General features: G+C 44.1%; 1 protein-coding gene across 5 annotated transcripts; it reads right to left on the bottom strand.

Annotated features, from left to right (window-relative positions):
- Nucleotides 1-2,776: 2,776 nt before the first annotated feature.
- Nucleotides 2,777-27,624, bottom strand: plekha1b (pleckstrin homology domain containing A1b). Of its 5 annotated transcripts, none has more exons than XM_085467061.1 (13): nucleotides 27,536-27,624; nucleotides 20,417-20,602; nucleotides 18,959-19,015; nucleotides 17,507-17,552; nucleotides 16,707-16,804; nucleotides 14,967-15,092; nucleotides 13,863-13,994; nucleotides 13,347-13,415; nucleotides 11,818-11,882; nucleotides 11,674-11,737; nucleotides 11,216-11,305; nucleotides 8,528-8,601; nucleotides 5,542-5,837 (listed from the first exon to the last, which is right to left on the bottom strand). In XM_085467061.1, the coding sequence occupies exons 2-13, from the start codon at nucleotides 20,555-20,557 to the stop codon at nucleotides 5,606-5,608; spliced, it is 1,194 nt and encodes a 397-aa protein (XP_085323187.1). In that variant the 5' UTR covers nucleotides 20,558-20,602; nucleotides 27,536-27,624; the 3' UTR covers nucleotides 5,542-5,605. The 5 variants fall into 5 exon arrangements, 4 of the variants coding, with proteins under 4 accessions (XP_085323185.1, XP_085323184.1, XP_085323187.1 ...); XM_085467060.1 differs by having other exon boundaries at nucleotides 13,863-14,000; nucleotides 27,536-27,623; XR_014922048.1 differs by lacking the exon at nucleotides 8,528-8,601 and adding an exon at nucleotides 6,857-7,040 and having other exon boundaries at nucleotides 5,773-5,837; nucleotides 13,863-14,000; nucleotides 27,536-27,622.
- Between the last annotated feature and the right edge of the window lie 272 nt (nucleotides 27,625-27,896).

Here is a 27,896-nt window from a genome sequence, read left to right on the forward strand (position 1 = left end):
AGCCCCCAGTGGCCAATAGGGGAACTGCACTTTTGGCATTTACCCTTCATTTCTGAGCCCAGGGGGCCACACTACAACTACTTGGATGGTGGTGTGCGTTTAAAGCTGAGTGTGGAGCAGCATACACTCTGAATGGTCACTGTCTATTACACTGGTGACTGTCCCACGTGGCAGCGGCAGGTTTATGGCCATGAAACGTGGCATAAAAAGAAACCGAGAAACTCGCCAGCCCTACAAACAGATTAAAGTCTGCTAGAACTTGAACATCCTCAGCATGCACGGGAACACAGACACTCCCTGATGGCTCATAGCTGAGCTGGTGAAACAAGGTCAACACACTATTAGGCAATGAGTTTTTATGTGATACAGATTTGTATGGAGCTGCTTTATCCTTCCCCACAGTTATGCAGTCAGCCCCCCCAGAGAGCAGTCCAACTTAGATTCATTACTGCAGTCTGAGTGAGCCAATGGGGGACGTGCTCTCTGCATCGAGCGTCCACTCAGATTAATCACACATCTTATGTAACTCTTCACGGTGCTAAAGGACTGATGCTCAGGAAATCATGACCTAATGACCAGCGAGCACCTCACAAGAGTTCGTTTGGAGAGCCTCCACCCGATGAAACCACTGCATGAAGAATGGAGGCTTCTTCCAACTGTAAGTCAGGACAAAGTGCCTAAAGGGAGGCACCTACGTGTGTGAGGAGGCTTACAGCATACAGCTCAGTGACACCTAGTGGACACACTTGCACATGCACTGCTATTTCTCTGTCTACTCTGGCATGTGTTGTATTCACTGTTATCTGCGCTTCACCACTCGGAATGATTACAAAGTGTCTCTGAGCTTACCTCAGCATGAGACTGTATATAAAAGACAGAAGCCTTACACTGGAGCCAGAGGTCAGAGTTGGTCTGCAGGACACAGGAAGTCACATGATTTATCAGAAATGTTAAAAATGCACTAACAGCACAAAGAGGTCCATTTCAGTGAGTCCAGTTCTCACAGCAGCATCACACATACACCGATCAGTCACTCGAGGAGCAGAAGTGCAAACTTTGAACCCTCAGGATCTGCCGTCATTTCCCAGTCTCAGCCAGCACCGCACATCCCTGTGGTTTCACCTCCATGCACAGGCACAAGCAGGTCCCGCACAAACATTAGGCAGGTGTTTTATTTTTTTGTAGTCCTGTAGAAAATGATACTTCCTGTTTGAATACTTCTTTAAATGACTGGTTCTCGTATGTCTCCAATAGGTGCAGAGATGTCATAAAATATTGAATTCATGATAAAATTCAGAAGCTAAAGTCTAAAATCAAAAGCAGCTTTTACTTTTTAAGGTCTTGTGAAATCAGCCTGCACGTCGGTGTAAACCTCAGTGGCTCCAGCAGGACTAAACTTTGCCCTGTTATTTGTCCTACAGTAACTTCCTGTTTTACTTTGAAGTTTAGTTTTCGCATTATATACTGCGCAAAAAATGAAAGCAACAAATTGGATTATAGAATCACATCAGTGAAACTCCTGGGATATTGATGGTCGGTTGCACAGGTAGTCCAACAGCCAGAAGGTTCGCTGTGTCTCTCAGCACAGTCTTAAAGTCAGTGACTTCAGGAGAGCTGCACGGCGACCATAGAAGGCCATTAACCCATCATCAGGACTGGTATCTGCTCCTTTGTGCCAGAGCTACAAAATGACCTCCAGCAGGCCACTGTTGTGTATATGTCTCTGACCAAACCATCAGAAAGAAAATTCGTGGCCTGAGGGCTCGACACCCTCTAGTGGTCTCCGTGCTCACTGCCCGGCACCGTGAGGCCGGTAGAACATCAGCTGTTGCCCTGAGCTTTTCACAGATGAGAGCAGGTTCACCCCGAGCACACGTGACAGACATGAAAGGGTCTGGAGAAGCCGTGGAGAACATTACGCTGGCTGTAACATCGTTCAGCTAACGTACAGACCTCTACAGGCAACGGCACCCTGACTACCATTAGGTGTCAGGATGAAATCCAGACCCCACGCTGGTGCAGTGAGTGCTGGGTTCCTCCTCTCTGGCCAAGTCACGTGCTGAGAGTATGCAGGTAGATTCTAGAGGATGAAGCAATCACTGCCACTGACTGATCCCCACACAGTAGGAGTACGCCCCGATGTTCTCACAAATGCATGCTTCCAGCACATCGGGGCTGTCCAAACTACTCAGGACCATTTTCTGTTGCTGCAATGACATTTCAGAAAAACTGACCTCCTGCATCACTTTTTCAGGGTTTCTTTGAATTCAGCCCTCTGAAGCTTGATCATGTTCATGTGTTTTATTTTGTACCTTCTGTCTTCATTGGATGGTCTCTTCAGTCTCCCGCTTCCTGTTTGTTTTGTTCAATTTCCTTCTCAACTTTGGCAAAAGTGCCAGAAATGTCGTCTGTGTAATAATTAGTGTGCAGTCCATAAAAGTAAATGGCCTGTATTTATATAGCGCTTTACTAGTCCCTAAGGACCCCAAAGCGCTTTACATATCCATTCACACACACATTCACACACTGGTGATGGCAAGCACAGCCACCCTGGGGCGCACTGACAGAGGCGAGACTGCTGGACACTGGCGCCACCGGCCCCTCTGACCACCACCAGTAGGCAACGGGTGAAGTGTCTTGCCCAAGGACACAACGACCGAGACTATCCGAGCCGGGGCTCGAACCGGCAACCTTCCGATTAAAAGGCGAACTCCCAACTCTTGAGCCGCGATCGCCCCATAAAAGTAAAGTAGAGTAAAGCAGACACATGAACCAGTTCAAATTATTCCAAATTTCTTTTAATAAATAGAGTACATGTTTTTAGAATCATGTTCACACTAAAAAGGGTCAAAAGAGCTCATCGTTATATCATTTTTCTTAGTAAGAACAAGGCAGGCACTTTAACCAGCTTATGGTGAACGGGGAACAACAGGAAGGAGGGCCGTGTGCGTGCACTCGCGCACACGTGTTTAAAAAAACTCAGTAAACAACATATATGTTTCATCACTGTAAATAATATCATCATAGAAACTAAAAGCACATCGAAACCGAAGAAAAAGAAACACCCACAACCAGAGCTCGCAGCCGGACGCCGAGAGGAACGAAAACCTGCCGCCGAGCGTTAGAGTCTCATTTACACGTCCAGTTTGGTTTCACGTCCCCACATCTTACAGCCAAAGACTGAAACAAATACGGCATCAGTTAGAAAGCAGTACAGCGGCGCGGATGTGCAGTGAGGGAGAGGACAGAAGCAACAGTCACACTTGGAGTCTGAACACAGCTTCAGCCAGACTCATTTTCTCTTTTGGATTTTAAAAAAATATGATAAATCTGGAAATGTGGCAAAGCAGCAACTGGACCGCAGATGGAAGGTTTCGGCTTTATTAATAAGAAATTAAATTCACTGCTGAAACTGGACAGAGCTGAGATAAAGAGCGCTGTGCGATCTCACTAATTACAGCCGCTGCAGTTTCAACAGCCGAGCACGTTTTCAGTCCTGACGCCAGAGCAAAGATTCCCAACCGCAGGATTCAGAGGCGTAAACGTCTGAAGACTTAAACTCTGTGGACGCACAAAAGTCGACAAAGCCTCGGGTGCTTCAGGGTTATTTAGTAATCATGGTTGAATTTTAGGCTTATGTGCAAGTCTGAGGATCAGATAACATGAACAGGAATCAAAGTAAGAGGCACCGATTCACATCAAGCCATCTCAAGGCGCTTTAAGATAAAACCCAGACGATCAAACAATCCCCTACAAGCAAATAAACGGAGAGAAACTCGTTTTTGAACAGCTGGAGGCCTCCAACAGAGCCAGGAGAAGGACTTGACCTTGGATAAAAACAAAGGACAGCAGAAGCTTTCTGTTAAAGCCCATCTTAGATTTTTCACCTCCTTGATCAGGCTTCACTCGCTTAAAACAGGCCAGAGCGACGCGTTTTACCACCAGAGGCGCTTTTCTTTCTTTCAAAGCTGCACTGGAGTCTTGCTGATGTTTGGAGCACCTTGGCGGCTACTTAGCAAGCTAACTGGTAACGTGCTGGTGCTGAGAGACAAATAAAAAAGCTTGCTGGTTTGGAGATACCAGTTAGCATGCTGGAAAGAAGAAGTAACCTCACAGACGTTAGCAGCGTTCTCGAAGGACGGTGATGAGAAACTGAAATAAACCTTCACTGACTGCAGCTTTCAAATAAACTTCTTTGGTTAAATAAGCGCTTAAAAAAGGAGGTGGAAACGCTGCAAACAGAGGTCACGACACACTTGACAAACGGAAGTTCCATCATAGCCTAAATTTACCGGTTATTTGAATTCTTATTACAGTCATTCCGAAAGTGTGCGCCCCCTGGTGGACTCCAGAGGTGCTACAGTATGTACAGTCACATATTAATATAAATGTATTTCTTTATATAACAAGTGATTTAAAATTGCTAATATGACATGGCCAGTTAGTGATATCACTCATTACTCTGACCTGAATTTACTGCTCGGTGCTGAAGTTTCACACATTGGAGCCAATTTGATTTTTGTATTTTTTTTTTAAATATAATTTTTAAGCAAATACATCACTTGTATTTTGATTTTTGGTGAAGATTTAAGATTGGGCGTGCTCCATGTGAGTTTCCCGTCTTTAAACGGGCTGCAGCACACTTCACTTTGGGAATGCCTGCTTCATTAAAGAGCTTTAAATCTTCCATAGCAAACATGAAGCAGATGATTGTCTTTCATCGCAGAGGCTCTAAAGCACTGTAGTCGCGGTGACCAAATATGAAGTAAATGAACTAAAGCTGGAAGCTTAATCAAATCTATCGGGGGAGGCTTCTGCAGAGGCGTATTTCCTCTATTTTCCTTCAGACAAACAGCTATTATTTTATTCTCAAGGCTAGGCCGTCCTTCTGCATTTCAGGGATCAGAAGCCACCCAAAGTTTCTCAATGCGGGACTTTCCCTGCAGCAGGATCACCCGTGGCGGACACAGATGCCTGCATGACCCTGCTGCGTGACTTGTGTTCAGTGCTGTCTTATGAAAGAGACAGACCAGCATCTTTTCTAATCTAAGAAAATGACACATTTTTCCATCACTGACGACGGGAAATATTCAGTAAGCGTGACCTCTGGAAACCTGCTCATGAAAGCTGGCCGCTCAGCGACCTCTGCTCAGTGAATCTGGACCTCGAGCTTCTCTGCGCGAGTTTAAAATGAAAAACACCGAGATGTGGGATTAGTCAGTCTCTCAGTCAGTCTTCCATGCTGCTGGAAGCAAACACACAAACTTTGGTGCATCACAGGAAGTGAGAGTCGCGGCGCCGCTGAAACGTGTAACAGCAAGCCGTGTTTGTCGTTTGCCTGGAGTGACAGACTGTAGGATACAAGGGAAGACAAGGAGAAGGGAAAACAGCGGAGGAAGGTCCCATCCCAAAAAAACAAAACAAAGAACTGGTCCCAGGAGGTTCAGCAGGACACGCAGAGTCTGACAGTGTGCACAAGTGTGTGTGTGTGTGTCCATTAGAGTTTGTCAGAACAGGGTTATGTGCACATCTTGATCCTCAGCCAGGAGGAGCTGGGACCCGGAGACGCCGCTGGGGCTTCCCCACGCCAGCTTGTCCTCCTCTTTCACTTTGAAGGCTGCAGCGTCTCCTGCAGGGACAGGCGGGAGCGCGCCGGGGGAAGGGGCACCATCACGGACTGGACCCCGCTCAGCCTCCAGGGGAGGAGGCCCAGGAAGTTGTCCCGATGGCGTGTGTCCAGAGCGAGGCTGAGCACTCTCTGGGGACTGCGAGTCTTGGGGTTCCTCATCGACTGGGAGGTAGAAGGTGGAGGTGGAAGGGGAGTGGTCACTGTGCTCCTGAGGAGACGGAGGGAAGAGAAGGAGGAGGTGAGGCAGAAGCGGTGACTATGAATGACAGATGGAGAGATGGATGGAGGGCTCGGTGGGTGGATGGATGAGTGTGTGATGGAGATGGAAAAGAGGAAACGCTGTCAGAGTCATTCAGGCCCGAGCTTCCCATCAAGCTGCAGCTCAGCCACATTATTTTTCTTCCTCTACAGAAAACTGAAAGTCTAAACTAAAACTTTGCTGCTAAAAACTTGACGTTTCCTACATTTTCTTCAAAACAGCATTAAAACTAAAACTCCGTGTCTTTGTGTGACCACATGTCCTCGTCAGCTCCCTGGATTAAAGTAGACTAAACTCCTGAAACTGCTCTGGAAAGTATTGACATTAGACTCCTTGTGTTGGCTCAGGAAAATGTAAAGCTCGAGTCACAGAATCAGTGAAAACGTGGAGCTTACAGCCAATTTAATCGGAAACATCCGGATCAGGCTCTGTGAAACGAAAGCTGCTCGCTTGATATTAAAGATGCTCATCAGTCATCACCATCTTCTAATCCTTATTTTAGATTAGAATCAGACCTGATTGATCAGCCTGCATATTTAGGGTTCCCATTAAATACACAATAATCCCTATTGCTAGGCAAAAGTAGCAGACAGACAAGTGGCAGCAAAAGCAAAGAAGCTTCCTCAGTGTTATAATAATAATATTAGTTGTTATTAGGCAGTGCTTGGACAGTAAGCTTTCAGGGAGGGTGCAATGAACACTGTAAAAGATGATGATTAGTTACTCTAGCAAGGACAGCTTACAGAGGTGAAGCCAAGGACGTTCTCTTTGATGATTTAACAGCACGGGCAGCCACATTAAAGCACCGTGACCTTCTTTTGCCACTTTAATGGAGAGAGGGGGTTCTAAACACTACAGTACCCACAATCCTCCAGCTGGCTAACCTGCTCTCAATGGACAAACAGTTACACACGAGTGAAATGCTGTGAGTTTAAACAAGGCTTCATGCAGATACAAGCAACACGTACGAATGGGTGGCGCCGCAGCCGCCAGGGAGCAGGGCGGGATCAAGCAGCAGGTGCAAAGAAGCTGAGGCATCGGGGCTTGGTGATTGGACGATGAGCAGCAGCAGGCGGAGGAGGAGGGACAGGAAGAAGGCGGCGGTGGGGCTCATTTGGGGAAGGTTAGTACGTCACTGTCACACCTTACTCTCTGTAAGGCACACACACACACACACACACACACACACACACACACACACACACACACACACACAGAGGAAAAACAGAAAGACAAAGTGTTAGCGGGATAAAAAAGAGAGACTCGGGATGAGTTAGGCTCTTGTGGAGTCCTGCTGGGAGTCGGGAACGCTGTAAATCTGAATCAGGAGTGAAGAATGAAACAACGTGAAACCCTCAGAGATGATGGTGCAGGTGGTGCAGGATGATGTTCATGAGCGGGTGGAGCTGAAGTTTCTGCCTACACGAGAGCGTGTTGGATCAATAAAAGAAAGACAGAGAGACGAGCTGTGATGTGAGAGGATGGACGTGTTAATCCAAGGCAGTCGATGGAGGACCAGAGAGAAAAGTCAACGTGTTACGAGGAGGACGCTGCCAAAACAACAGTGTACGAAGAAATCGTCAGTGTCGATGTGGAGGAAGCATCTCAGCCTGTGAGCTACAGTTAAAGGTCAAAGATGCAGCTGGAGTTTTTTCCAGCTGCATCAAGCTGAGGGCAGCACGACTGTGACTGGACAACACTGTGGCACAAACCCATCCACAGGATATAAATATGTAAGGAAGACTGGAAATAATCTGATCATCTAGGTTGTTCATTTTTTTATCATGAGTTTAAGTTCAGTCTAATCTGGATGTGAATCATTCAGAAGGTCTGAAATGAAGCGTCAAACCCAAAAACCCTGAATTATTCCATAAAGTGTCTTCTTCATGAACAAAATGCATTTCGATGAAGGCAGAAAGAAAATCTGAACTTTCACTATTTAGAGCCATGAGTCACAAAGTGCAGGCTGTCACCCCCTGGTGGGCTTTAAGGGTACTGCACAAGGGTCTACATGGGTCATTTCCAATAAATTCAATTAAGTATTTAATTAGATTCAGATACCATAATCCTGTAGAATAAATCTTAAACATTTAGATTTGAACAAATGAAACAAGGCTATGGATTTAAAATCCCTTTTTTATTACTATTCTTACTTTTTCTAACCTGTTTTTGATACTGAACTAGTCTTATATCTTTTCATTAGCTGAAAAGAACTTAAATCAACAGAAGATCTGAATAAATCACATAAACAGGAAGGAAATACTTGATTTTTATGCTTCTGTGATAATCAGAGTTCTGACTAAAGGTTTGGGTGAGATCCAGGCATGAACTGTAAACTCTCAAACTCTGAATGTTTCTGAGATTCATCCAAACGCACAAACTATCCAGCTGCACGTGCTGCAGGCTCCAGATGTGGCTACAAAGACCTGCTGCTTGAGCAACAGCTGGAGTGACTGTTCAGCCTGGCTGTAGCTTTAGGATGGATGAACACTACAGCGTCGACGCACAGAGAGCTCAGAGTGAGGAAGGACCACAACGCGTCTGTTGTGGTGCGCAGGGTGAAGGCTCGGTGAGGGGGAAGCTGTGGTGAATGGGTCGGGGTGCAGGGGTTGGGGGTAAAGGGCACGGGGGTCACATACGTGCTGCATTCACCGCTGCAGAATGGCGTATACCTCTGTATACAAGGACTGGACAGCCTTCTGGCCTGACGGATCTGAAAACAACAGTTTACAGCACAACTCAGTTACAGCGCGGAAGAGAGCTCCTATTCAAGCGAAGCCACACATCCACCCATCCATCCATCCATCCATCCACCCATCTATCCGTCCAGCCATCCACCCACACATCCGTCCATCCATCCACCCATCTATCCGTCCAGCCATCCACCCACACATCCGTCCATCCATCCACCCATCTATCCGTCCATCCATCCATCCGTCCATCCATCCACCCACACATCCATCCATCCATCCATCCACCCACACATCCATCCATCCATCCATCCATCCACCCACCCACCCACACATCCATCCATCCATCCATCCACACATCCGTCCATCCATCCACCCATCTATCCGTCCATCCATCCACCCACATATCCATCCAGCCATCCACCCACACATCCATCCATCCATCCATCCATCCACCCATCCATCCATCCATCCATCCACATATTTATCCAGCCATCCACCCACATATCCATCCAGCCATCCACCCACACATCCATCTATCCATCCATCCATCCATCCATCCATCCACCCACCCATCTATCCATCCATCCATCCATCCATCCACCCACATATCCATCCATCCAGCCATCCACCCACACATCCATCCATCCATCCATCCACCCACACATCCATCTATCCATCCATCCATCCATCCATCCACCCACCCATCTATCCATCCATCCATCCATCCATCCACCCACATATCCATCCATCCATCCATCCACCCACATATCCATCCATCCATCCATCCATCCACCCACACATCCATCCATCCAGCTATCCACCCACCCACACATCCATCCATCCATCCATCCATCCACCCACCCATCTATCCATCCATCCATCCATCCATCCAGCTATCCATCCATCCATCCACCCATCTATCCCTCCATCCATCCATCATCCACACCTTACACAGACAGAAACCAGCCAACCTGCTTTTATTTCTTGTGACAAACATCTGTGTGAGGTGTGATCCAGACATTCTGAGGACAGCTCAATTAAAAGTTGCTAATCCCCCTTCAGGGTCATGGTTACTGGAAGTTTAGGGCCAGTGAAAAGAGTGAGGAGTCTTTTGGAATTTTTTCCCAGAATTCTGAGAAAGAAATCCCCAAATTCCCCCATTTTTTTCAGCGGCTGTAATCCTCTTCCGGGCAGGTTCACACAGCTTCCAGCTCTGCTGCTGTTTGTGAAATCTGTGCTCGGACGTCCCGTTCTGAACACTTGCACTGTGCAATCGGTGATTTCACCATCAGTCATGGACTTCTGCTTTGGTCGGCCTGAATTTCCTCTGATGGGGGGACCTCTGACTACAGCTGAGCAGTTTTCACTTGGAGTTAATAGTTTCCAAACTTAGTTATAGCTTCAGGCGAGGAGCGTTACCGGGAGAATGGCGGGTTTTTATAAGGTCTGATACACTGGAGCAGCAATCACAGATGCACAAGTACAAGAGGACATGACGGGACTTTCACAGAGAGATCTAAGATAACAGCTGTCCAGAGGTGCTTGTTGTCTAAGCTGTCTGTGGTCTGCTTCTTCCACCAGTTACAAGGGTAAAGATAACAATGTTGTTTTGCATCAGAAACCTTTAAAATGTCTGAAATCGACGTCTTTTAGAGCTTTTCCATAAACTGGTTTGTTTTTCTCTTACAAACCAGTTTGATTTCCACTCCAGCTGTCATCACTGGCAGAATCACCACTCCTCTTCATGTCAGTCTGGCGTCTGGGTCTCATGTGAAACAATATTTCAGGTTTTGAACAAACTGTATCTGGTTAATATTGCAAGTTAAAATCAAAACTGGCTCTGAGTCAAAAAAGCCTCATTTGCTACAAAACAAGGAGGTGTCCTTTAAATCCTTCCAGGAGTTTACCGCTGCGTTAAGTTAAAAGACTTTAGCTTCAGACTGTGATCCAGGTTGGTTTCAGTAATGCAGACGAGCTTCGGTTTGAATGTTTATAGTTTTTTGTAGTTTGGGAAGGAAACTCTTTAGGTGTGTGTGTGTGTGTGTGTGTGTGTGTGTGTGTGTGAGAGAGAGCGAGAAAGATTTAACAGAAATGCACAAAAACACATGCATCAGTCACGGTCATCATCATCTGTGAAAGTGTCACAAAATCACGAGCAGGGTATTAAAATCACAAACACACAAATGACTTCACACTCAGTCTCATCCCGAATGACAGATTTACAATTAAAATATTCCCACACTGGGTTAAGCACCCAAATCATCTGAAGATTGTTTTGTTAATAAAAATCTTTGAATTAATTAAAGAAATCTAATAAAGGTTTACAGAGTTATAGACCTCATTAAGCTGCTGCAGTGCTGTGTTTCTGCCACATGGTGGCACTGCTGCACTCGCTCATGCAGCCACATGTTGCTGCAGCGTGAAGTGAGCAGGAAGAAACACTTCATATCATTTTAAAGACCAATGAGAAGAAGGAATGCATCTTCAATTATGGCAGCATCTTTGTACCATCTTAGTTAAACTGAATTATTCATGTTCTAAAACTGCTACATCTGTCCTGCTAAATCAAACTCATCCTTTTCCATGTCACCTAAACCTCTTTTACCAAGTAGCTTCACCTGAGATGATACGTACAGTGTTAGCGGAGCGCCCGGGACCGCGCTGGGCCACGATGGCGCCTGAGATGGCCTTAATCCAGCTGTGCATGTCCTCTGGACTGTCAGCCTGACAGAGAGAAACACAGGAATGTAAATGAATGCACGCTATGATTCTAAACACGTACATATGACATAATACGGTGACTTTAACTCGATTAAACAAAGTCTTCCTGTCAGTAAATCACTCCTTCTCAGTAGTTGAGTTAGAAGAGTTGGAAAGAACAAAGACGATCAAATGTCCCATCAGTACATCCTCATCAGTATCTCATGTGGAGACAGCGGAGAGAGTAAATCCTTCAGAAGATGGAGGCGTGGAGCAATCATCCAAATGTTGAATCTAATTTACACTCATTTGGCTCAAAGCAGAACAGATGAGACAACGGTGCAGAAAGAGCTTCTCCTGACTGATGACCGTGTCCTCCTCATGCGTGTTACCTGTATGTAGAAGGTTCTTGAGCTGGTGACCATCTCGAACAGGTTGTCCCTCATCATGTGCTCGCTGGAGGACACAGAGGAGACGTTTTAGTGAACTTCCCCTGAATCAACCCAAACACAGAGCTGACAGGGAGGCTGACTGACCTCTGCTTGCACTCCTGCACTTTGTGGATCTCCTTCAGCGGGATGGCTCTCAGCGGCTCCCTCTCCTGAGACGACGGAGGAGAGGAAGTACATATCAAAAGCATATTTAGTGTCTGCGTTTGATTTCATTTAAATTTTGTGAGAAAAAAACCTCTGCTTAAATCTTTGCTGTGGTCAGTCGAGTGAACAAAACGTCAGTCGTCTCACAGCGATTGGAAACGCGACTCTAAGTCAGACGTTTAGATATCCGACACAGCTCTGCAGCGCGGCGGCTTCACTGCAATCAAAGGACGACTCACGCCACGGCTGAGCTGACGAACTTTCATATTCACACTCTGTCAAACCACAGAAGGCAGTGAGCGGCATGCTTTTACACTGATCAGAGATCATCACCTCGGCTTACACCAACATACATACATAACATACGCAGCAAGGGTGTCAAACGTAAGGCCCAAGGGCCAGAACCGGCCCAGCGAAGACTCTAATCCGGCCCACTGCAATAAAATGTGAACGAGTGCATCAATTTTAGACTTTTAACTGTATTTTTGAATCAATAAAGACCTCGCCATGGACACTCATGGTGCACCAAGTAGTAAAATAATCGTTAAACAATTAAATGACAGAAAAGTTCCTCTTTTTCTACTATCCACTCTGCTACAGACGTTTTTGATTTTTTTACAGTGGCTCCAGGGTTAAAAAAAGGCCATGTGAGCAATGAGCTGCCAGAACATTGACTGTAATTTTACACATTTATCAGGTAGAAAACTGAGATGTATTGTTGAACCTGCACTTATATTTCATGTATTAAGACATTTCAGGGATTAAATGTTTGATGAAATGTCTTTACGCTGTCAGAAACACCACCTTCCCTGGTTTGGCCCAGTTAAGATCAAACTGGGGCGCACGTGACCACGATGGAAGATTAGTCTGACATCCCTGATGTGCAGCATCACCTGGCTTAACGAGCTGCCTATAATCAGCACTTGGCGACGCTAACTAAGTAAATCACCTATAAACGGTGCTCAGTGTGTGCTATTGCTGAAGGCTGGGGTTATTTGACTGTCAGATAGTTCGCCCGTGTGTCATTCGGATCAGCATCCATGAAGACACGCGTGTGCTGATGATATGCATGATCTAAATGCTTGATCGTGTCGGTCTGTATGACTCGCAGTCAGCGGCGATAGCATGCAAACAAATGTCCTCTGCAGCAGCTGCACTCACTCAGGACATGATTACACATAAAAAGGTGTGAACACTCAGCCAGACACACATATATGTACGCACACACACACACGGGGTGTGCCCATATATGTGCACAGACAGGCCGTAGTTAGGGCTAATCTGTCCACACGTAGATGACATGAGGAGGTATTCAGGACGCATGCCTCTGCATGTGGAGACACGCAGCAAGTTTTGCAACAAGCACAGATTTTTTTCACTCTCTTCTTCTTCAGTGTCTGTTTGGGAGCAACGTGATGCGTCTTTGAGCACTGATGTCACCGTGTTTGAGCTCTTCACCGTTTCCTCACCATGTCAGTTTTGTAGTAGTTGAGAGAATTTTCATCCAGGACGAAGTACCGCCTCTTCCAGTTCTTCATCTGAGAGGAAGAAGCAAAGCACGTTTCAAAGTTTCTGTTTAGCTGCTTTCTGTTTTATTTTGAAATACAGTTAGGTTAGTTCTACGCCTGCCACTTCCTTCTGTTTTCTAACATTTTTGTGCCACACCTGTACATACGGTGTATTTATAAGGCACCAGACTGTATTCTTACTGTGGTTATTGTTCACTTTTGGAAAGAAATATTTTCTGTTAAAAAACATTATTTTAATATGGCAGGTAACTGCAGCGAAAGGTTTACTTTGTTTTTCTAAGATTGAAACCAGTGACCGAGTTATTTTCAAAGATTTTACTCTTCTGAACATCGACTGTTGCTCATTAATAACACAAAAGTATTTTTATCTGATTACTGTGTGAGATTTTATCCAACCAAACGTGATGGTTCATTATGACGACACTGAATAACCCTGAGTGTGTGTGTGTGTCTCACCACAGCTCCTTGTTTCACACAGTATCCCGCTTTGATGATGGCCTGATCCTGCGCTCCTCTGGACAGGAAGTAGGGCATTTGATTCTGAGCCCGCTTTACGCCTCCACGATCAGCTCCATTGTGCCCCTCTCCCTGCTCCTTAAACACACACACACACACACACACACACACACACACACACACACACACACACACACACACACGAACATTAGACTTCATCTGGATTCATTTTACGGGATTTTCTCACATATATAAAACACTGAAGTCTTAAAGTTTCAACTGATTTCTAAAGTCGTCCTCTGCTGAAGAGTTTGTGGACTTTTTACTTCCACACTGAGCCGTGTCCAGTCAGCACGTCCACACTTCATTTCTCCAATTCAAACTGCTCTGAACACTCGGTTTCACACAGTTTGTTTTTTTTTACTTCTGACACCCGGTGATGTCATCGAGAGGGGATACCCCTACCACGACACACCGGCCACCTGCCAGCCCATTGATCCAATCTTGCGTTTTGAGGGGCAGCCAATCAGAAGAAAGCTGAAAGACTTTAAGAGGGAGGAGCTAAACGTGTTGTTTTCACACAGAGGATGAACTGAGGGGCAGCATGAAAGCCCGGTGTAAAACAAATAAGGATTATTATGAACTCTGAATCATCCAAAGCTACTCTAAGAGAGTCCAAGAATAAAAATAAGACGACAGTCAGCGATGATATTTTTAATCCATGCATTCTTCCTGTTCTTGTCATTGTTTTCAATGATATATTACCCATAATGCAACTCCTCTGACTGGGGTCGCTAGTCTCAATCATAAACAAACGATGGATTACAAAGATTTTGCAGTTTTACTTCCTAAAACCGGCGTAACAATCACAGATGTGCAAAACTGTCAGAGGTCCCCTTTAACAAATAAAAACAAACCTCAGCTATCAGCAGCTAAATGTCGATGCGCGTTCCCCTCGATATTTTTAAAACCTCCGACTCATAATTAAACCAGCCTTAACTCGCCTGTGTTCCTGCGAGCTGACTCATATTTGCAGCTGCATACCAGCACAGGCAGGACCGGACCTGCCGAGCTGCTCCTGCCGCTCGCAGCTGTGAGCGTTACCTGAGTGGCCGTGATGATGGGGACTCCTCCGATGATCTCAGTTTTGTAGGAGACCTGTTTCACGGTTCCAAGCAGCTCCTGGGGAGTCTCTGCGTGGGTGTTGTGGCCCTCGCCAGGCTTTGGCACCTGAAAACAGAGCAAAAAGGCTCCACATCTCACTATTTTTAAGAGCTTGGGCTTTATTTCACCTTTTTTCTTAACTCTCTGAATGTTATTTATCATAGGAATTCACATTACATTAGCAATGCTAATTAAATAGAGATAAAAGCTATTAGGATCAGTTATTGGCTTTGGTCTTAAAGAGTGACGATGGTTATTTTCACACCTTGAACTGGAGCAGAGGTCTGAGTCTGACAGGAAGCTCATTCTGCAACCAGCATGTTACATATGTACCATTCCTTTAAAGGAGAGGTGCTCACAGCTTAAAATAACAAGCAGACACCAGAAATTAACTTTAAAATCAGTGCTGTTTTAGACTCCTTCCTGGACTCTGATAGATGGAAAAGGAATAAACGATAAAAGGATGGGTGGTGTGAATCTGCCACTCCCAGCTAATCATTTTTCAGTAAGCAGTGTTACTGCTGTGATGGGTATTACTTTTCCCACTATGCTCCCTCCACCCCTGTGATTTAATAACCTCGACTTTGTAGTTTAGCAGCCAATACTGTAACACCCTGCGTGTTAAGGCACTAAAGCCTCACAGGAAACATGACATTACACGTACAGGTGGTCTAAACTGTATGAGGACTGACCTGGTGACTAGTTATAGAGCTGTTGTTAGCCTAGTATAAGCACATCAGCACAGGGAAGACATGACGAGGATCGCTCTCAGTAGAAGCAGAGGTAAACACTGAAAACAGACTTCAGACTTCAGCCAGAGCGTCTGAGGTTATCCATCCACAGCATGGCGTCGGTCAGCCTATTCTAGCTGCTACTGAGACTGCACATAGTGGCATGACATCTGCTGGTGAAAACCACACTGTGGTGTAGTTTTGGCAGCAAGTGCGCCTTTCTGCTTAGCAGCCAGCTAATGCAGTAATCTAATGCAGGTGGCCTGCTGGGTTTTAGCGTGTACGACTGTCAGTTTTTACCACCAAAACTCGAAAGTCAAAATCAGGAGCAAAGTGATTTCAGTGGTTTTTAACATCTCCTGTGCTGACGTGGATGTACTCCGGAGAATAGCCCAAGGACCTTAGCGCTGGTATAAATGGTACAGAGCTGTGGCGACGTCACTGTTTGCACATAACCCGACCAATGCTGCGAGTCCTTTAGTGAGGCTAATGCACTTGCTGTTGTCGCCCTTGCAAAGGATGGTGCACACAAAAAGGAAAATGGCATCTGCTGACACAAGCGACGTCTCGGTGTCATTTCAGCTGGCCGTGCATCTCTACAGGACCCTCCATTTGCAACCCAACAGATTTTTGCCCGCCTGCTCAACTCAGCAGCGGCCAGCGCAGCACGTGCGTCGATATCGGCGCACGAGTTCGGAGATTCCTTGATTATAGAGAGGCAGGGAGTTTGAAAAGGTGAAAGTGTGCACAGAAAACTTGTCAGCTGACTGCAGACCACAGCAGCTGCAGGTGGCTTTAATGCTGTTGTGTCTTTACACGCTGCTACGCCTGCACTGATCTTTATCACAGTGGCCCGAGGCTGAAGACAGAGCGACACACAACAAGAGGACAAACAGGGTCAACGATGGATCTGTGTGTGTGTGTGTGTGTGTGTGTGTGTGTTGCTCACAGTAATCTTGATGGCATTGTTGAGAACACTGATCCATTCTACCAAATCCTGCTGGTCGTTGGCCTGTAGGTAAAACTTCCTCATTCCTGCATTTATAACTGTGAACGAATGAGAGGGAGAGAGAGGAATGTGTAAGGCTCGAAAGCACAAGAGGAAGAAGAGAAACGAGCTCCATGGGTATCTAAAAATATCGTCTTATTTCTGTTTCAGAGCCAGAGGATGTGTGTGTGCCATTATCCCATCCAGATGCAAATACACACACAGAGGTCAGGTCTTTGTCATTGTACGGTTTCCTCCTATTGAGTGACAAAGGCCTACTGTTTGACAGCAGAGGAACAACAAGTAGCAAGGGACAAAAGAGAGGAAATAAACCGCACAGATGAGGAAAAGAGGGAGGAAGGGAGTGAGAAAGAAAAGAGGTAGGGCAGAACGACGAGGAAGGAAGGAAACAAGGAAGGATTGAGGACAAAGGAGACTGGGAAGGAAGTGAGGAAGGAGTGGGGTCTGAGGGCTCTGTGCAGGCCGGTTGTGTTCTCGTACACAGCTGTTTGCACACAGGTACATTGTGATTTTGAAACAGGAAAGGGACAATCTGCTGCCACAAAGTTACAAGCATGCTATTGTTTAAAACGTCAGCGTGTTGGAGCACCGATAGTTCCTCTCACTGGAAACAAAGCCACACACAAACAGGTCAAAAGCAAAGCAAAGAGAAATGTATGTGGCCAGAGTCACTACGCAGGTAAAGAGGAAGGAGGCAGAGAGACGCAGTGCAGGGTGAGAGGGAATAAAGATGAACTTACCAAAGCAGAACTCTGCCTTTGGTCTTTGTTTGGTGGCATCATTGACCTTAGCGAGAGAGAAGAGTAAAGGGTGAATGTGTCAGCACAACCCACCAAAAACATGAACCCACTCATCTGTGATAATTCTATGCTGCTAATGGCAGAGTACGGGACGGATAAATCCTGGCACCGCTGTCATTTAGCCGATGTAAGGTGGACTTGTGGCTGGGACAAGACGAATGTGGCCTACAGAAAACCACACATTTGGGAAAAACTCAGGAAAACGACATCCATCCATCCATTCGCTTCCGCCTATCCTTTTCAGGGTCGCGGGGGGCGCTGGAGCCTATCCCAGCTGTCATAGGGCGAAAGGCGGGGTGCACCCTGGACAGGTCGCCAGTCTGTCGCAGGGCCAACACACAGGGACAAACAACCATTCACACTCACATTCACAGCTAGTGGCAATTTGGATTATCCAATTAACCTATCCCCACAAACTGCATGTCTTTGGATGGTGGGAGGAAGCCGGAGAGAACCCACGCAAACACGGGGAGAACATGCAAACTCCACACAGAAAGACCCCGGCCTGATGGTGGAATTGAACTCAGGACCTTCTTGCTGTGAGGCAACAGTGCTAACCACCGTGCTGCAAACGACATATCATACTATAAAGATGCTACACTCACAGCAGTGGTCTGAATCTTAGCTGTCAGACTCCACACGCTGAGGTTAATTATGGAGTTCCACAGGGTTCAGTGCTGGGACCAGTTCTGTTTACATTATACATGCTTCCCTTCAGCAGTATTATTACAAGGCACAGAAAACATTTTCACTTCTATGCCCATCTTAGAATAAGGTTTAACTTCCTGCTTCAAAATTCATATAAAAATGTGGTATCTAAACAGATGCTAACTCTGGATGGCATTACCTCGGCCTCCAGTAACACTTTGAGGAATCTCGGCGTTGTCCTTCAATGCACATATTGAAAAAACTGTAGGCTTGCTTTCTTGTATTTGTGCAACATCTCTAAAATTAGAAAAGTCCAATTTATTATTAATCGCTGGCTCTCTTCCACAGTGTATCGTCTGTCCTGTCTCCCTCACCTCACCCCCAACTGGTCGTGGCAGATGGCCGCCTCTCCCTGAGCCCTGTTCCTCTGGAGGTTTCTTCCTGTTCTGAAGCATCTATTTACTGTGTGACTTTCAAATGAATTTCTGAATTTATTCGGTTGTTGTGATATAACATTTCATTTTTTTGAGTTTAAAATCCGGCTGACGCCACAGGAATTCGACAGGCTTTAGGATAGAGTCATGAAAAGGAAGAGGCGATAATCCAGCAGATGTTCTGTTCAGTCTACAGCTGGTACCAAGAGAAATCACATGCCAAAATAACAACGGATTTTACAGATTTAAGCACGTTTGTACGCACAGAGAGTGCAGGTGAAACGGTGTGTGTGGAAGAGTGAGGACTAACCTTGGAGATGTAGGAAAGATTGAGAGAGCCCACATTTCCTGCACCTTTGGGCAGATTCTGAAGAGAAAAAGCACAAATGTACACAAATGTATAAGCATCAGCCATTCGTGATTGCATCGAGAAGACGTAGAACTAACAGAAGTGAACAAGGTCGTAGCGCTAGCATCACTGCTGCCTGCTATGATGGAAATCAACAACAGTATTTCCTGCGTTTATTTACAGATTTCACAACATGATATTTAAAAACATTAATTATTCTTTTTCTTAAATTTATGATCTTAAGAAGAGTTTGCTTTTTTCCCCTTTCAGTAATGTTCAGTAAAAATGACAAAATAACGTAAAAGACGATGATGTGGAGTCATAAGAGAGCTTAACTTCATCCAAAGAGTCAGATATGAATAAAAAAGATGGTCAGAACCGGTTTCAGTCTTCTCTGATCTCACAATACTTGTTATAAACATCTATGTGGGAAGATCATCTGGAAAATACCAAAGCTCTGTGCGCTGGCAGTCCGACCAGCTTTCTGCATGAGGATGCGACGAGTTTTAGAAATTCCCCAACAGTAGGAAATCTCAGTGCTATCGCTAACCTGTTTCTGTTCTGGTTCCCGTTTGTCTGCTTGGTTTCATGCAGAGGTGAGACTACTCAATCAGATTTCAGATTTGAACAGTGAAGCCAAGGAGGAAGTGCCCTAATCCTGCATTCTTTCTAAAGTAACCGTTGCTTAACAAAACCCTTTAATGAAGTATAAGGTGCAGAAAAGCCAAAGTGTAACGTCCTCATATGAGGGGGGAGGGTCTCAGGGGGCTGTACGGCTCCAGCGCCTCTGAAAAACACATCAGTGGTGTGATTCACGTGTCTGACATGTCCCTTCATCACAATGAGCTCGCACACAGAGGAGTTCATTTTGACTCACTCCCACACACACCATCCTGCTGCACAGCAGAGTGTGAAAGTGAATTCAAATGTATTCCCCGGTGCAACAGCGTCTACTTCCTCCTGTTGCAAAAAAGCAGTGGGCTTCAGAGTCACGGGCAGAGACGTCTGCAGCACCTTTTCAGGTAGTAGAAAAATGCAGAACAATACGAGAGCCGAGCTTCACGGTGTCAGCGCACGACAACAGAAAAATGCTGCTGTAGCATAAAGACTTTGATGCTTCATGCAGCTGATTCTTAAGGTGCATCTAAAATATGAGCTGTGCAACAATGTGATGGATTACATCCCTGAAGCGATTCAAGTCCCTGCATGATGATTTTCACGAGCTGTTTATTGCCACTTGGAGGTAAGAAAACCAAAGTCAATACCTGTAATGGCTTCTGAACTTCAAAATAAAAGGCCTACATTTATGTTCTTACTACACACCCCAAGACATCATGACCCAGACCTCAGATGAAAACACCTATAAAAACTGTTTCTTTTCAGATGATAAAGATGTTTTCAGCTCATAAACAGCCTTACCTGGGGGTTATCCATGTACCACAGCAGGCTGCCCTGCTCAGTGTCCAGGATGAAGTAACGGCGCAAGAACCTGCCGCTGTTCTCATTCTCCTCGATGTCCAGGAAGCCGCAGAAGCGATTCTGTCGGTCCACGTAAGGCATCGCAACCCCGACCAGCTCAGCCCGCTCTGGGGCATCACAGGAACTCTGCACACACATTTAGACACAAGTGTCAAGGCAGGTTAAAGGTGCTAGGTTTGGAATTTATGACTGATCTATGGCTGATCTATGACTAGTGAACAATGCACATTTCTTTACACTGCTGACTCAGTACAGACATACGGGTCTAATTAACAGTGGTTGGCAGCTTGGGTGTTTTTCTGTTTTTACAAAGTCTGTTGCTTTTCTGTTTTATCTTATTGCTAAACTTGTATCCCAAAAACATGTAGAGAAAGTGAAACAAGTGAAAGTTTGTGTTCCATTTTTCCAGTAAGGATGGGAAGACTGGTTTGCCTGCCAGATCTGGTTTTTCGTGACGTCCAGCTTCCAGTTTGCAGCTGAGTAGGTAAAAACTGACAGGAATGAGAATTAGCAAGTCTGACGTCACTCTGTAGTGGGAAGGAGTTGCTGCTTTAGGTGGAGGAGTTCAAGTATCTTGGGTTCCTGTTTGTGAGTGGGTGCTGCAGAGCTCAGTCCTTCAGCAGGAACTCATGGAGAGCTGCAACTCCTCCACAATAAAAGGAGCCAATTAAGTTGGTTTGGCCTGGTTCTGGAGGAGGTCTCTTCCTTCTAAAGGGGAGTTTTTTCTTTCTACTTTTGCCAAGTGCTTGCACATTTGGGGCGTTCTCATTTTTTCTTCTTCTTTGTATTACTGCATCGTCTTTACCTTTCCACATAAACTGCTCTCTCTGTGCACTCTCTGTCCCCAAAGTTTTTTTAATGTTTCTGAAGGGTCACTCTTCCAGTGGGAGTGGACTTTACTGGACTGCATGTTTCACCTGCTTTTAACTGTAACCTCAAAGTTTAATTTTAAATAAAAAACAATTACAGCAATTTACTGCCGGCTGCTAAGATTCATGTCTTTCAAAAGCCTCAGTCCCCTCCGAGTTTCTACTGGCAGGTAAGTCGCTGAAACGCCTGCAGCCTTTTCATAGCTAATGAAGCCCAGCATGAAGTTTTCCAGATAAGGAAGATAATACTAATCCAACCTTCACTTTCAGAATCTACTTTTTCTTCACCAGTTTCCTTCATGCATAGTGCATACCACTGTCTTTAAGTAGGGGAAACATGAACGCTCATTCCTGTGCAGAATCCTTTGTGCACCGGATTCCTTTCATACATAAATGACAGTTTTCTTCACATCAAATACACAACGTGTCATTGAAACATGCAGATGTAAAGTGTGGTTTGTCACACTAAAAACTTTCAGGCACGCACACACACACACACACACACACACACACACACACACACACACACACACCCTTGTCTTTCCATTACTTCAGAGGACATTCGATTGATTTACATTCAACAGACTGAACCTTAACTCTACTAATCCTAATCCAACCCTTACCCTAATGCTGCCAGGACTTCAGGATGAAAATTAATGATTTACATTACAGGGACTTGTCTTTTGTTTCCATAGAGGCTATGCAAACACATTCATGCCGTGACAATATGAGTAATACACACACACACACACACACACACACACACACACACACACACACACACACACACACACACACACACACACACACACACACACACACCCTAAGAGGTAAAAGACTATTGTTTTCCATTTCCAGCTCTGTGATTTACTCTCACACTGCAATGCCAGAATCAACATGTCTGCTGAAATCAATCATACAGACATTTATTTTGTGTCTTCACCCCAGAGCGGCTTCAAACCTCACCATGTATCAACATTTTCAATGACTGGTTTAATTGCCTTGAATGTCTGGTCCAAACTGAACTTCAACTTTGCTCCAGCCATCAGGAGTAACGAGATTTTTGCATTTCACGTTTCTTATGTCATGTCCAGCTTTGCTCAATTTTCCTTTAAAGCAGGAGGAAAAGCCAAACGTGTTCCCTTTCTTTCCAATTGCTGCCTGAGCATTTTGGCCAACAAAGAGTTTTAACACCCAGATTCAAGTTCAGATACCTGCAAAATTCTAGTTTAGCTACTCCCACGGGTGTTACAGTAAATACATATTATAAACATATTCTCACATTCCCAAGAAAAGGGAATATACAACATTAAGCCAAGTTACAATTACAATTAAATTATCTAATTGGTTTCCATCTGAAGATGATATATCTGACTTAAGTATTTCTAAAAAAAACACTAAACACGCAGTTCTGCTTTAACTTTGGACGTAAACAAAGATGAAAACTAACCTGCAGCACTTGAAAGGTTAGTGATGCCTGGTGACCTACAGAGCTATGGTTAGGCTAATATTCACATGTTAGCATCTAAAAAGCAGATAACAAAGATGGATGTTGAGAAAAAAAGATGTTAACGACCCACAAAAAACTCTCTAAACATAGTCCAACTGCTAACTTAATTTAGTACTTGAGTAAACATTTTCCTGAAGAGTTTAAGGCTTCAATCGCTACAACAATGATGTTCGTTTTGTCATTTCTGCAGACTTAAACAGGCAATAAGGCCGGGCATGCTTCAGGGGACCGACCCCCAGATGGTGTCCAAGGAACAATGGTGTGACTTCAGACAAGAGTAGGTGAGCCTTGAATTTTTTGACAGCCATATATCACATGCTGTATTCTGCATAATGTACTGTACTGTATCAGTACTTTATACACAGTCACTTCCCCTAAAATACTGCTTTAAAAAAATGTGTGTCAAAGGAAAACCACAGCCCATTCCCATTATTGCACAATGGTGGGAATTATTAGAACATAACACATCAAAGGCCCTGATTGACAATAAAAGGGAAATAGATCATTTTCTTAAATGGAAAACTGCAATTTGCCAGTGCAGCTAACAAAGCGACTGACTAAGAAGTGGGGGGAAAGCTAAAGCTACTGGAAGCTGGAGTGGGGATGTGTTATCTGGGTAATGCTAACATAGCGCCGAACAAACTAAACAGCCAGTCTGAAAACAAACATTCCCTCTGAGACAAACTTGGTCTAGTCAAGTCTGAAGCAGACGCTGCAGGACTGGTCCACTGAGCTGTGTCTGATAAGCCGTCGGAGGCAACCTTTATGCTAATGCGTTGGCATAAAAGAGTCGTGCACGGTCAAGAAACCACAAAAGACAATCAAAAGAACAACTGATGGCACGCTAGATGACTCTGATGTTATTTTGAGCAGAAAACAGGTGTGGCTTCAAATTAGGGCAGACAGTTTGCTGTGGCTTGTGCACAAAAAGCCTGAAAACCACTGCTTCAGGGTGTGACTACCCTGTCGCTGACGAGTCACCGCTGTAAGAGTGTGCAATTTCCTCAGTGTCTCAGGCACACCCACCCATCATGGGATGAGTAAAATTTGGTCCGTAAAAGCAGACTTTAAGCCAAAAAAACAGCAGAAGCAGGTTAGAAGTTTCACAGGGAGGCGGCTCGCTGTCACAGAGCTCAACTTTGTGGTTTTCATTTTCAATTTCAAAGTGAAAAAATCCTGTTGGAACAGTTCAGAGCACCGCCGAAGGATGAATATATCTTACACCTGATTTCATGCCTTTAGATTTCTTCAACTTTCTTTAAATTTGGTGAAAATGCCTAAACAATGACAAACTTGTATGAATATTAGTTTAATGTACACGGTTGACAGTGAGGTGATGCTACAGTTTTAAGGGGGAATGAATCTTGAATGATCTTACAGTTTTAAGATCTCTATTGACTTAGAGATCAATAGAAAACATGAAGCCATGAGAGTTTTAGAATAGCACAAAAATCAGAAAAACAACTAAAAATTAGCTTTTTTTTCCACTTTAACCTTTTGTTTGATTAAAGGAAAATAACATAACGCAGGAGTTGCTGAAAGACAGAAAGCTAGCAAAGGTACGGGAATGCAAATTTAGAACACAATAAGTGTGAATGAATGTTAGCAATGCAAGTCCATCCATTCATTTTCTTCCACCTACCCTGGTCTGAGTTGTACAGCAGATAAGTGGCAGACACTCATAAGGTTCTCTTTCTAAAAAGTCTCTAAGAGCTTCATACTGTTGCCTTTCCTTCCTCAGCTAACAGGGGAAGTATTGGTGTCACCAGTTAGGACTGTTTGGATGAGTGTTAAAAAACACAAACGCAGTTCCTCGAATTTTCACTTTGAATTACTTGAGCAAAAAAAGATTTGGGTTATTTTTGGAAATGTGCAAATATTCAGCACACGAGTAGAGAAGGAGTAAAACAAACTGGGATCAGGTAAAAGAAACGGCTCAGTGCAAAAGTCTCGAGACACCCCTCATGCTTCTTACAATGTCTTCAGCCATCTGTGAAACACAGTGAAGGCTCTGTAACAGTTTGACGGCAGCTTTGTCAAAACTGATGGAATTATGTAATCCCATTACTGGAACTGAAGAGCTCTGAATGTTCTTGGAGAAGCCTGGGGAGATATTCCCGAAGACTACTTAAAGAAGGGACAAGAAAGCCGCCTCAGAGAGTTCAGACTGTGTTAAATAATAAAAGAGGTCATACCACATGTTGACTTTCACTTGTCATTCATTCATGCAAGCTCTCAAATTCAACAATGGCAGATGCAAAGCTTCAAAACCATAATCCACAGACCAGTAAGTGATGTCACGGTGGCTATTTTAAGTCCACGGTTTTTCCGGCTCAGCAGCTCCTCAGTGATTGAAATCTTAAACACCAAAAAACCCAGTGACACTCAGGTAACTCCCCCTTCATTCGTTAAACTAGCACAAATTACAGAGAATTAATTGTTCTGTGTTAAATCTGTGTTGTACTCTGAAACCCTACACTGTAAATAGAAATATAAGCAGATGATGCATCTCCATCGAATTATTCCACTGTCCAAACTACTAGAAGAGAATGGATCGACTTGAAGGCAGCAATTCTACCACCAACTAGTGTTTTGGTGCCAACACAGCTTTTCCTTTCTTATTATTTTGCATATTTATAACTACATAGTAAGTATTGGGCGATCGTGGCTCAGGAGTTGTCAGTTCATCTTGTGATCGGAAGGTTGCCGGTTCGAGCCCCGGCTCGGACAGTCTCGGTCGTTGTGTCCTTGGGCAAGACACTTCACCTACCGCCTACTGGTGTTGGCAGAGGGGCCGATGGCGCGATATGGCAGCCTCGCCTCTGTCAGTCTGCCCCAGGGCAGCTGTGGCTACACCTGTAGCCTCCACCAGTGTGTGAATGTGAGAGAAAAGGGCTATATAAATGCAATCCATTATGATTATTATTATTATTATTATTATTGGAGCTATTTGCTTAACAGTATTCACATTTATAAGGTCTACAACTGAAAATTATTAAGCCCCTAATGATGATTGTCGTAAAAAAAGAGTGTGCAACACCCTCGGCCTCAGCTAGCTGTCTATTGGACAAAGTAATTAGCTCGCTCTGAATTAGCAGGTAGATTTGTTAGCTAAGCGTTTCTTATTAATTAATAAAATACTGATATTTGGTGTCCCTGTATTGATACTATAGCTGTGTTCTATATGACAGGAAGAGCAAACAGTACATGGAAATTACTGATGGAGGTTAAACAGCAGCTTTAAAATCCTGACCCAAGATTCTTTTTTAAATCCTCCACAACGATATTTTTCACTTTCAGTTTTACGACGTGCAGAAGGCTTTCTGTTGAGATCACAAGGTTGATGTACTGTTACTGTAAACTTGTTAAGAAGTTACATTCAACTGCTACTTCAAGTTCTCAGGGGAAAACACGGCTATTCGCTTGTTCTCACATCTGACTGATGATGTCACAGTACATACTGCTGACCTGATGACCCCTAACTTTGACTTTAAAACTTCTGTGCTTATATAGGACTATAATTTTTGATTAAGCAACAGAATAGACTAGAATGAATGTTTTTGTCATCGTACAGGTGTACAATGAACATCTGCCCGAGTGATGCATTCAAATATGGCACATCAAATAAAAACTTTATACAGACCCTACAAAGACTTCCTTTATGAAACAAATAAAATACATGTATAAATAAAAGAATGTAATAATTTAAAGTAAAGGGAAAATAAAAAGTATAAATTAAAATACACACAAAGGAAGGACAAGAAGTGCACTCGATTGGACACTCTTATCGATATTCCACAGAAAGCTCTGAGTCTAAATACTCGTTTCACGACCTGAACAATTATTCAGAACAAAAAATTATTCACTTCTTCTCGTGTAAGAACATTTGCATGAAGCCACAGGGCAGCACGTAAGCCTAAAAATACCTCCTAATCTTTTTAATACTAATTTTCTACATTGTATTTATTTCAGATCAGGTATTCTGATTTCCTCTGGGCCTTCAATATATAATAACTTGTTTATCAAAAAAGATGGAAAAACTAAAACAAACAAAACAGCCAAAATGAGCTGAAATCAAACAAATAGTAAAACAAGAAACTAAAGTAAATTAAACATTAATAAAGTTAAAGACAGAAAAAGGAAAAATAAAACATAAAGGACAAAATAAATCTGAAAACACGATGTAAGAGCTGAATAACATAAGTAGCACAAATATTAAAAATCAAGTACACTAATATATAAGTAGTGTTCTTGGTCCCTGTGCCACCCTATGAGAATCCTACAGTCGCTCCTGGTAATATATGAACCTTTTACAGACAAAGCTGAATAAACCCTGATTTTACAGCTCTTTCACCTCATGAATCAGATCAACCTGGATCAGTTAAGGTGTTTCTGCTGTGAATCCGCTGCTTTTCATTTCCCGTGTTTGGTACAGATATAATACTCACGGTGGTAAATATACCTATTAAACTGTCACCAGTGCTCAATTCCTCCCCGTGGAGCTCAAACTGTAGTCACAGGCCTAAAAACATCGACCCATTTCCTCTCCCGCCTACATTAACCGTCTCTCCGACAGCCTGTGGCCCTGAACCAGGCCGCTGCTGCCCGGGTAAACCATCCCTACAAACACGGTCTGACCGTCTGGAGGCAGGAAAAGCGACGGATTTCAGGTTTACTTACACAGTCCGGCTCAGTCCGAGTCCAGTGTGGCAGCTGTCCGGCACCAGCGTCAAGTTAAACCACAATAAACCCACACTGCTTCCGCTTACAGCCTTTAGAAATAAAAGCTTCTGCTGACGACCGCGTTACGTCCGTCTGGACTTCAAAATAAAGTAAATAAAGTAAATAAAGTAAACGTTTGCTTTAATTTTCTTTCTTTTGTCTGAGAATAATTTTGCTCTCTTTTTAAATTGAGCCTTTCCTACTCGATTGTATGGGATTACATTCAGTTTTATTATCTAAACTTAAATTCTTAAATTATTATTATTATTATTTTTTAATACTGATGAGATATTTTATTTTGTAATTGTGTTTTATTGCC

Source organism: Copadichromis virginalis, linkage group LG8, assembly GCF_057382275.1.
Source record: "Copadichromis virginalis isolate Kocher_CV1m ecotype Utaka linkage group LG8, C_Virginalis_male_GT1.1, whole genome shotgun sequence".
Taxonomy (NCBI): domain Eukaryota; kingdom Metazoa; phylum Chordata; class Actinopteri; order Cichliformes; family Cichlidae; genus Copadichromis; species Copadichromis virginalis.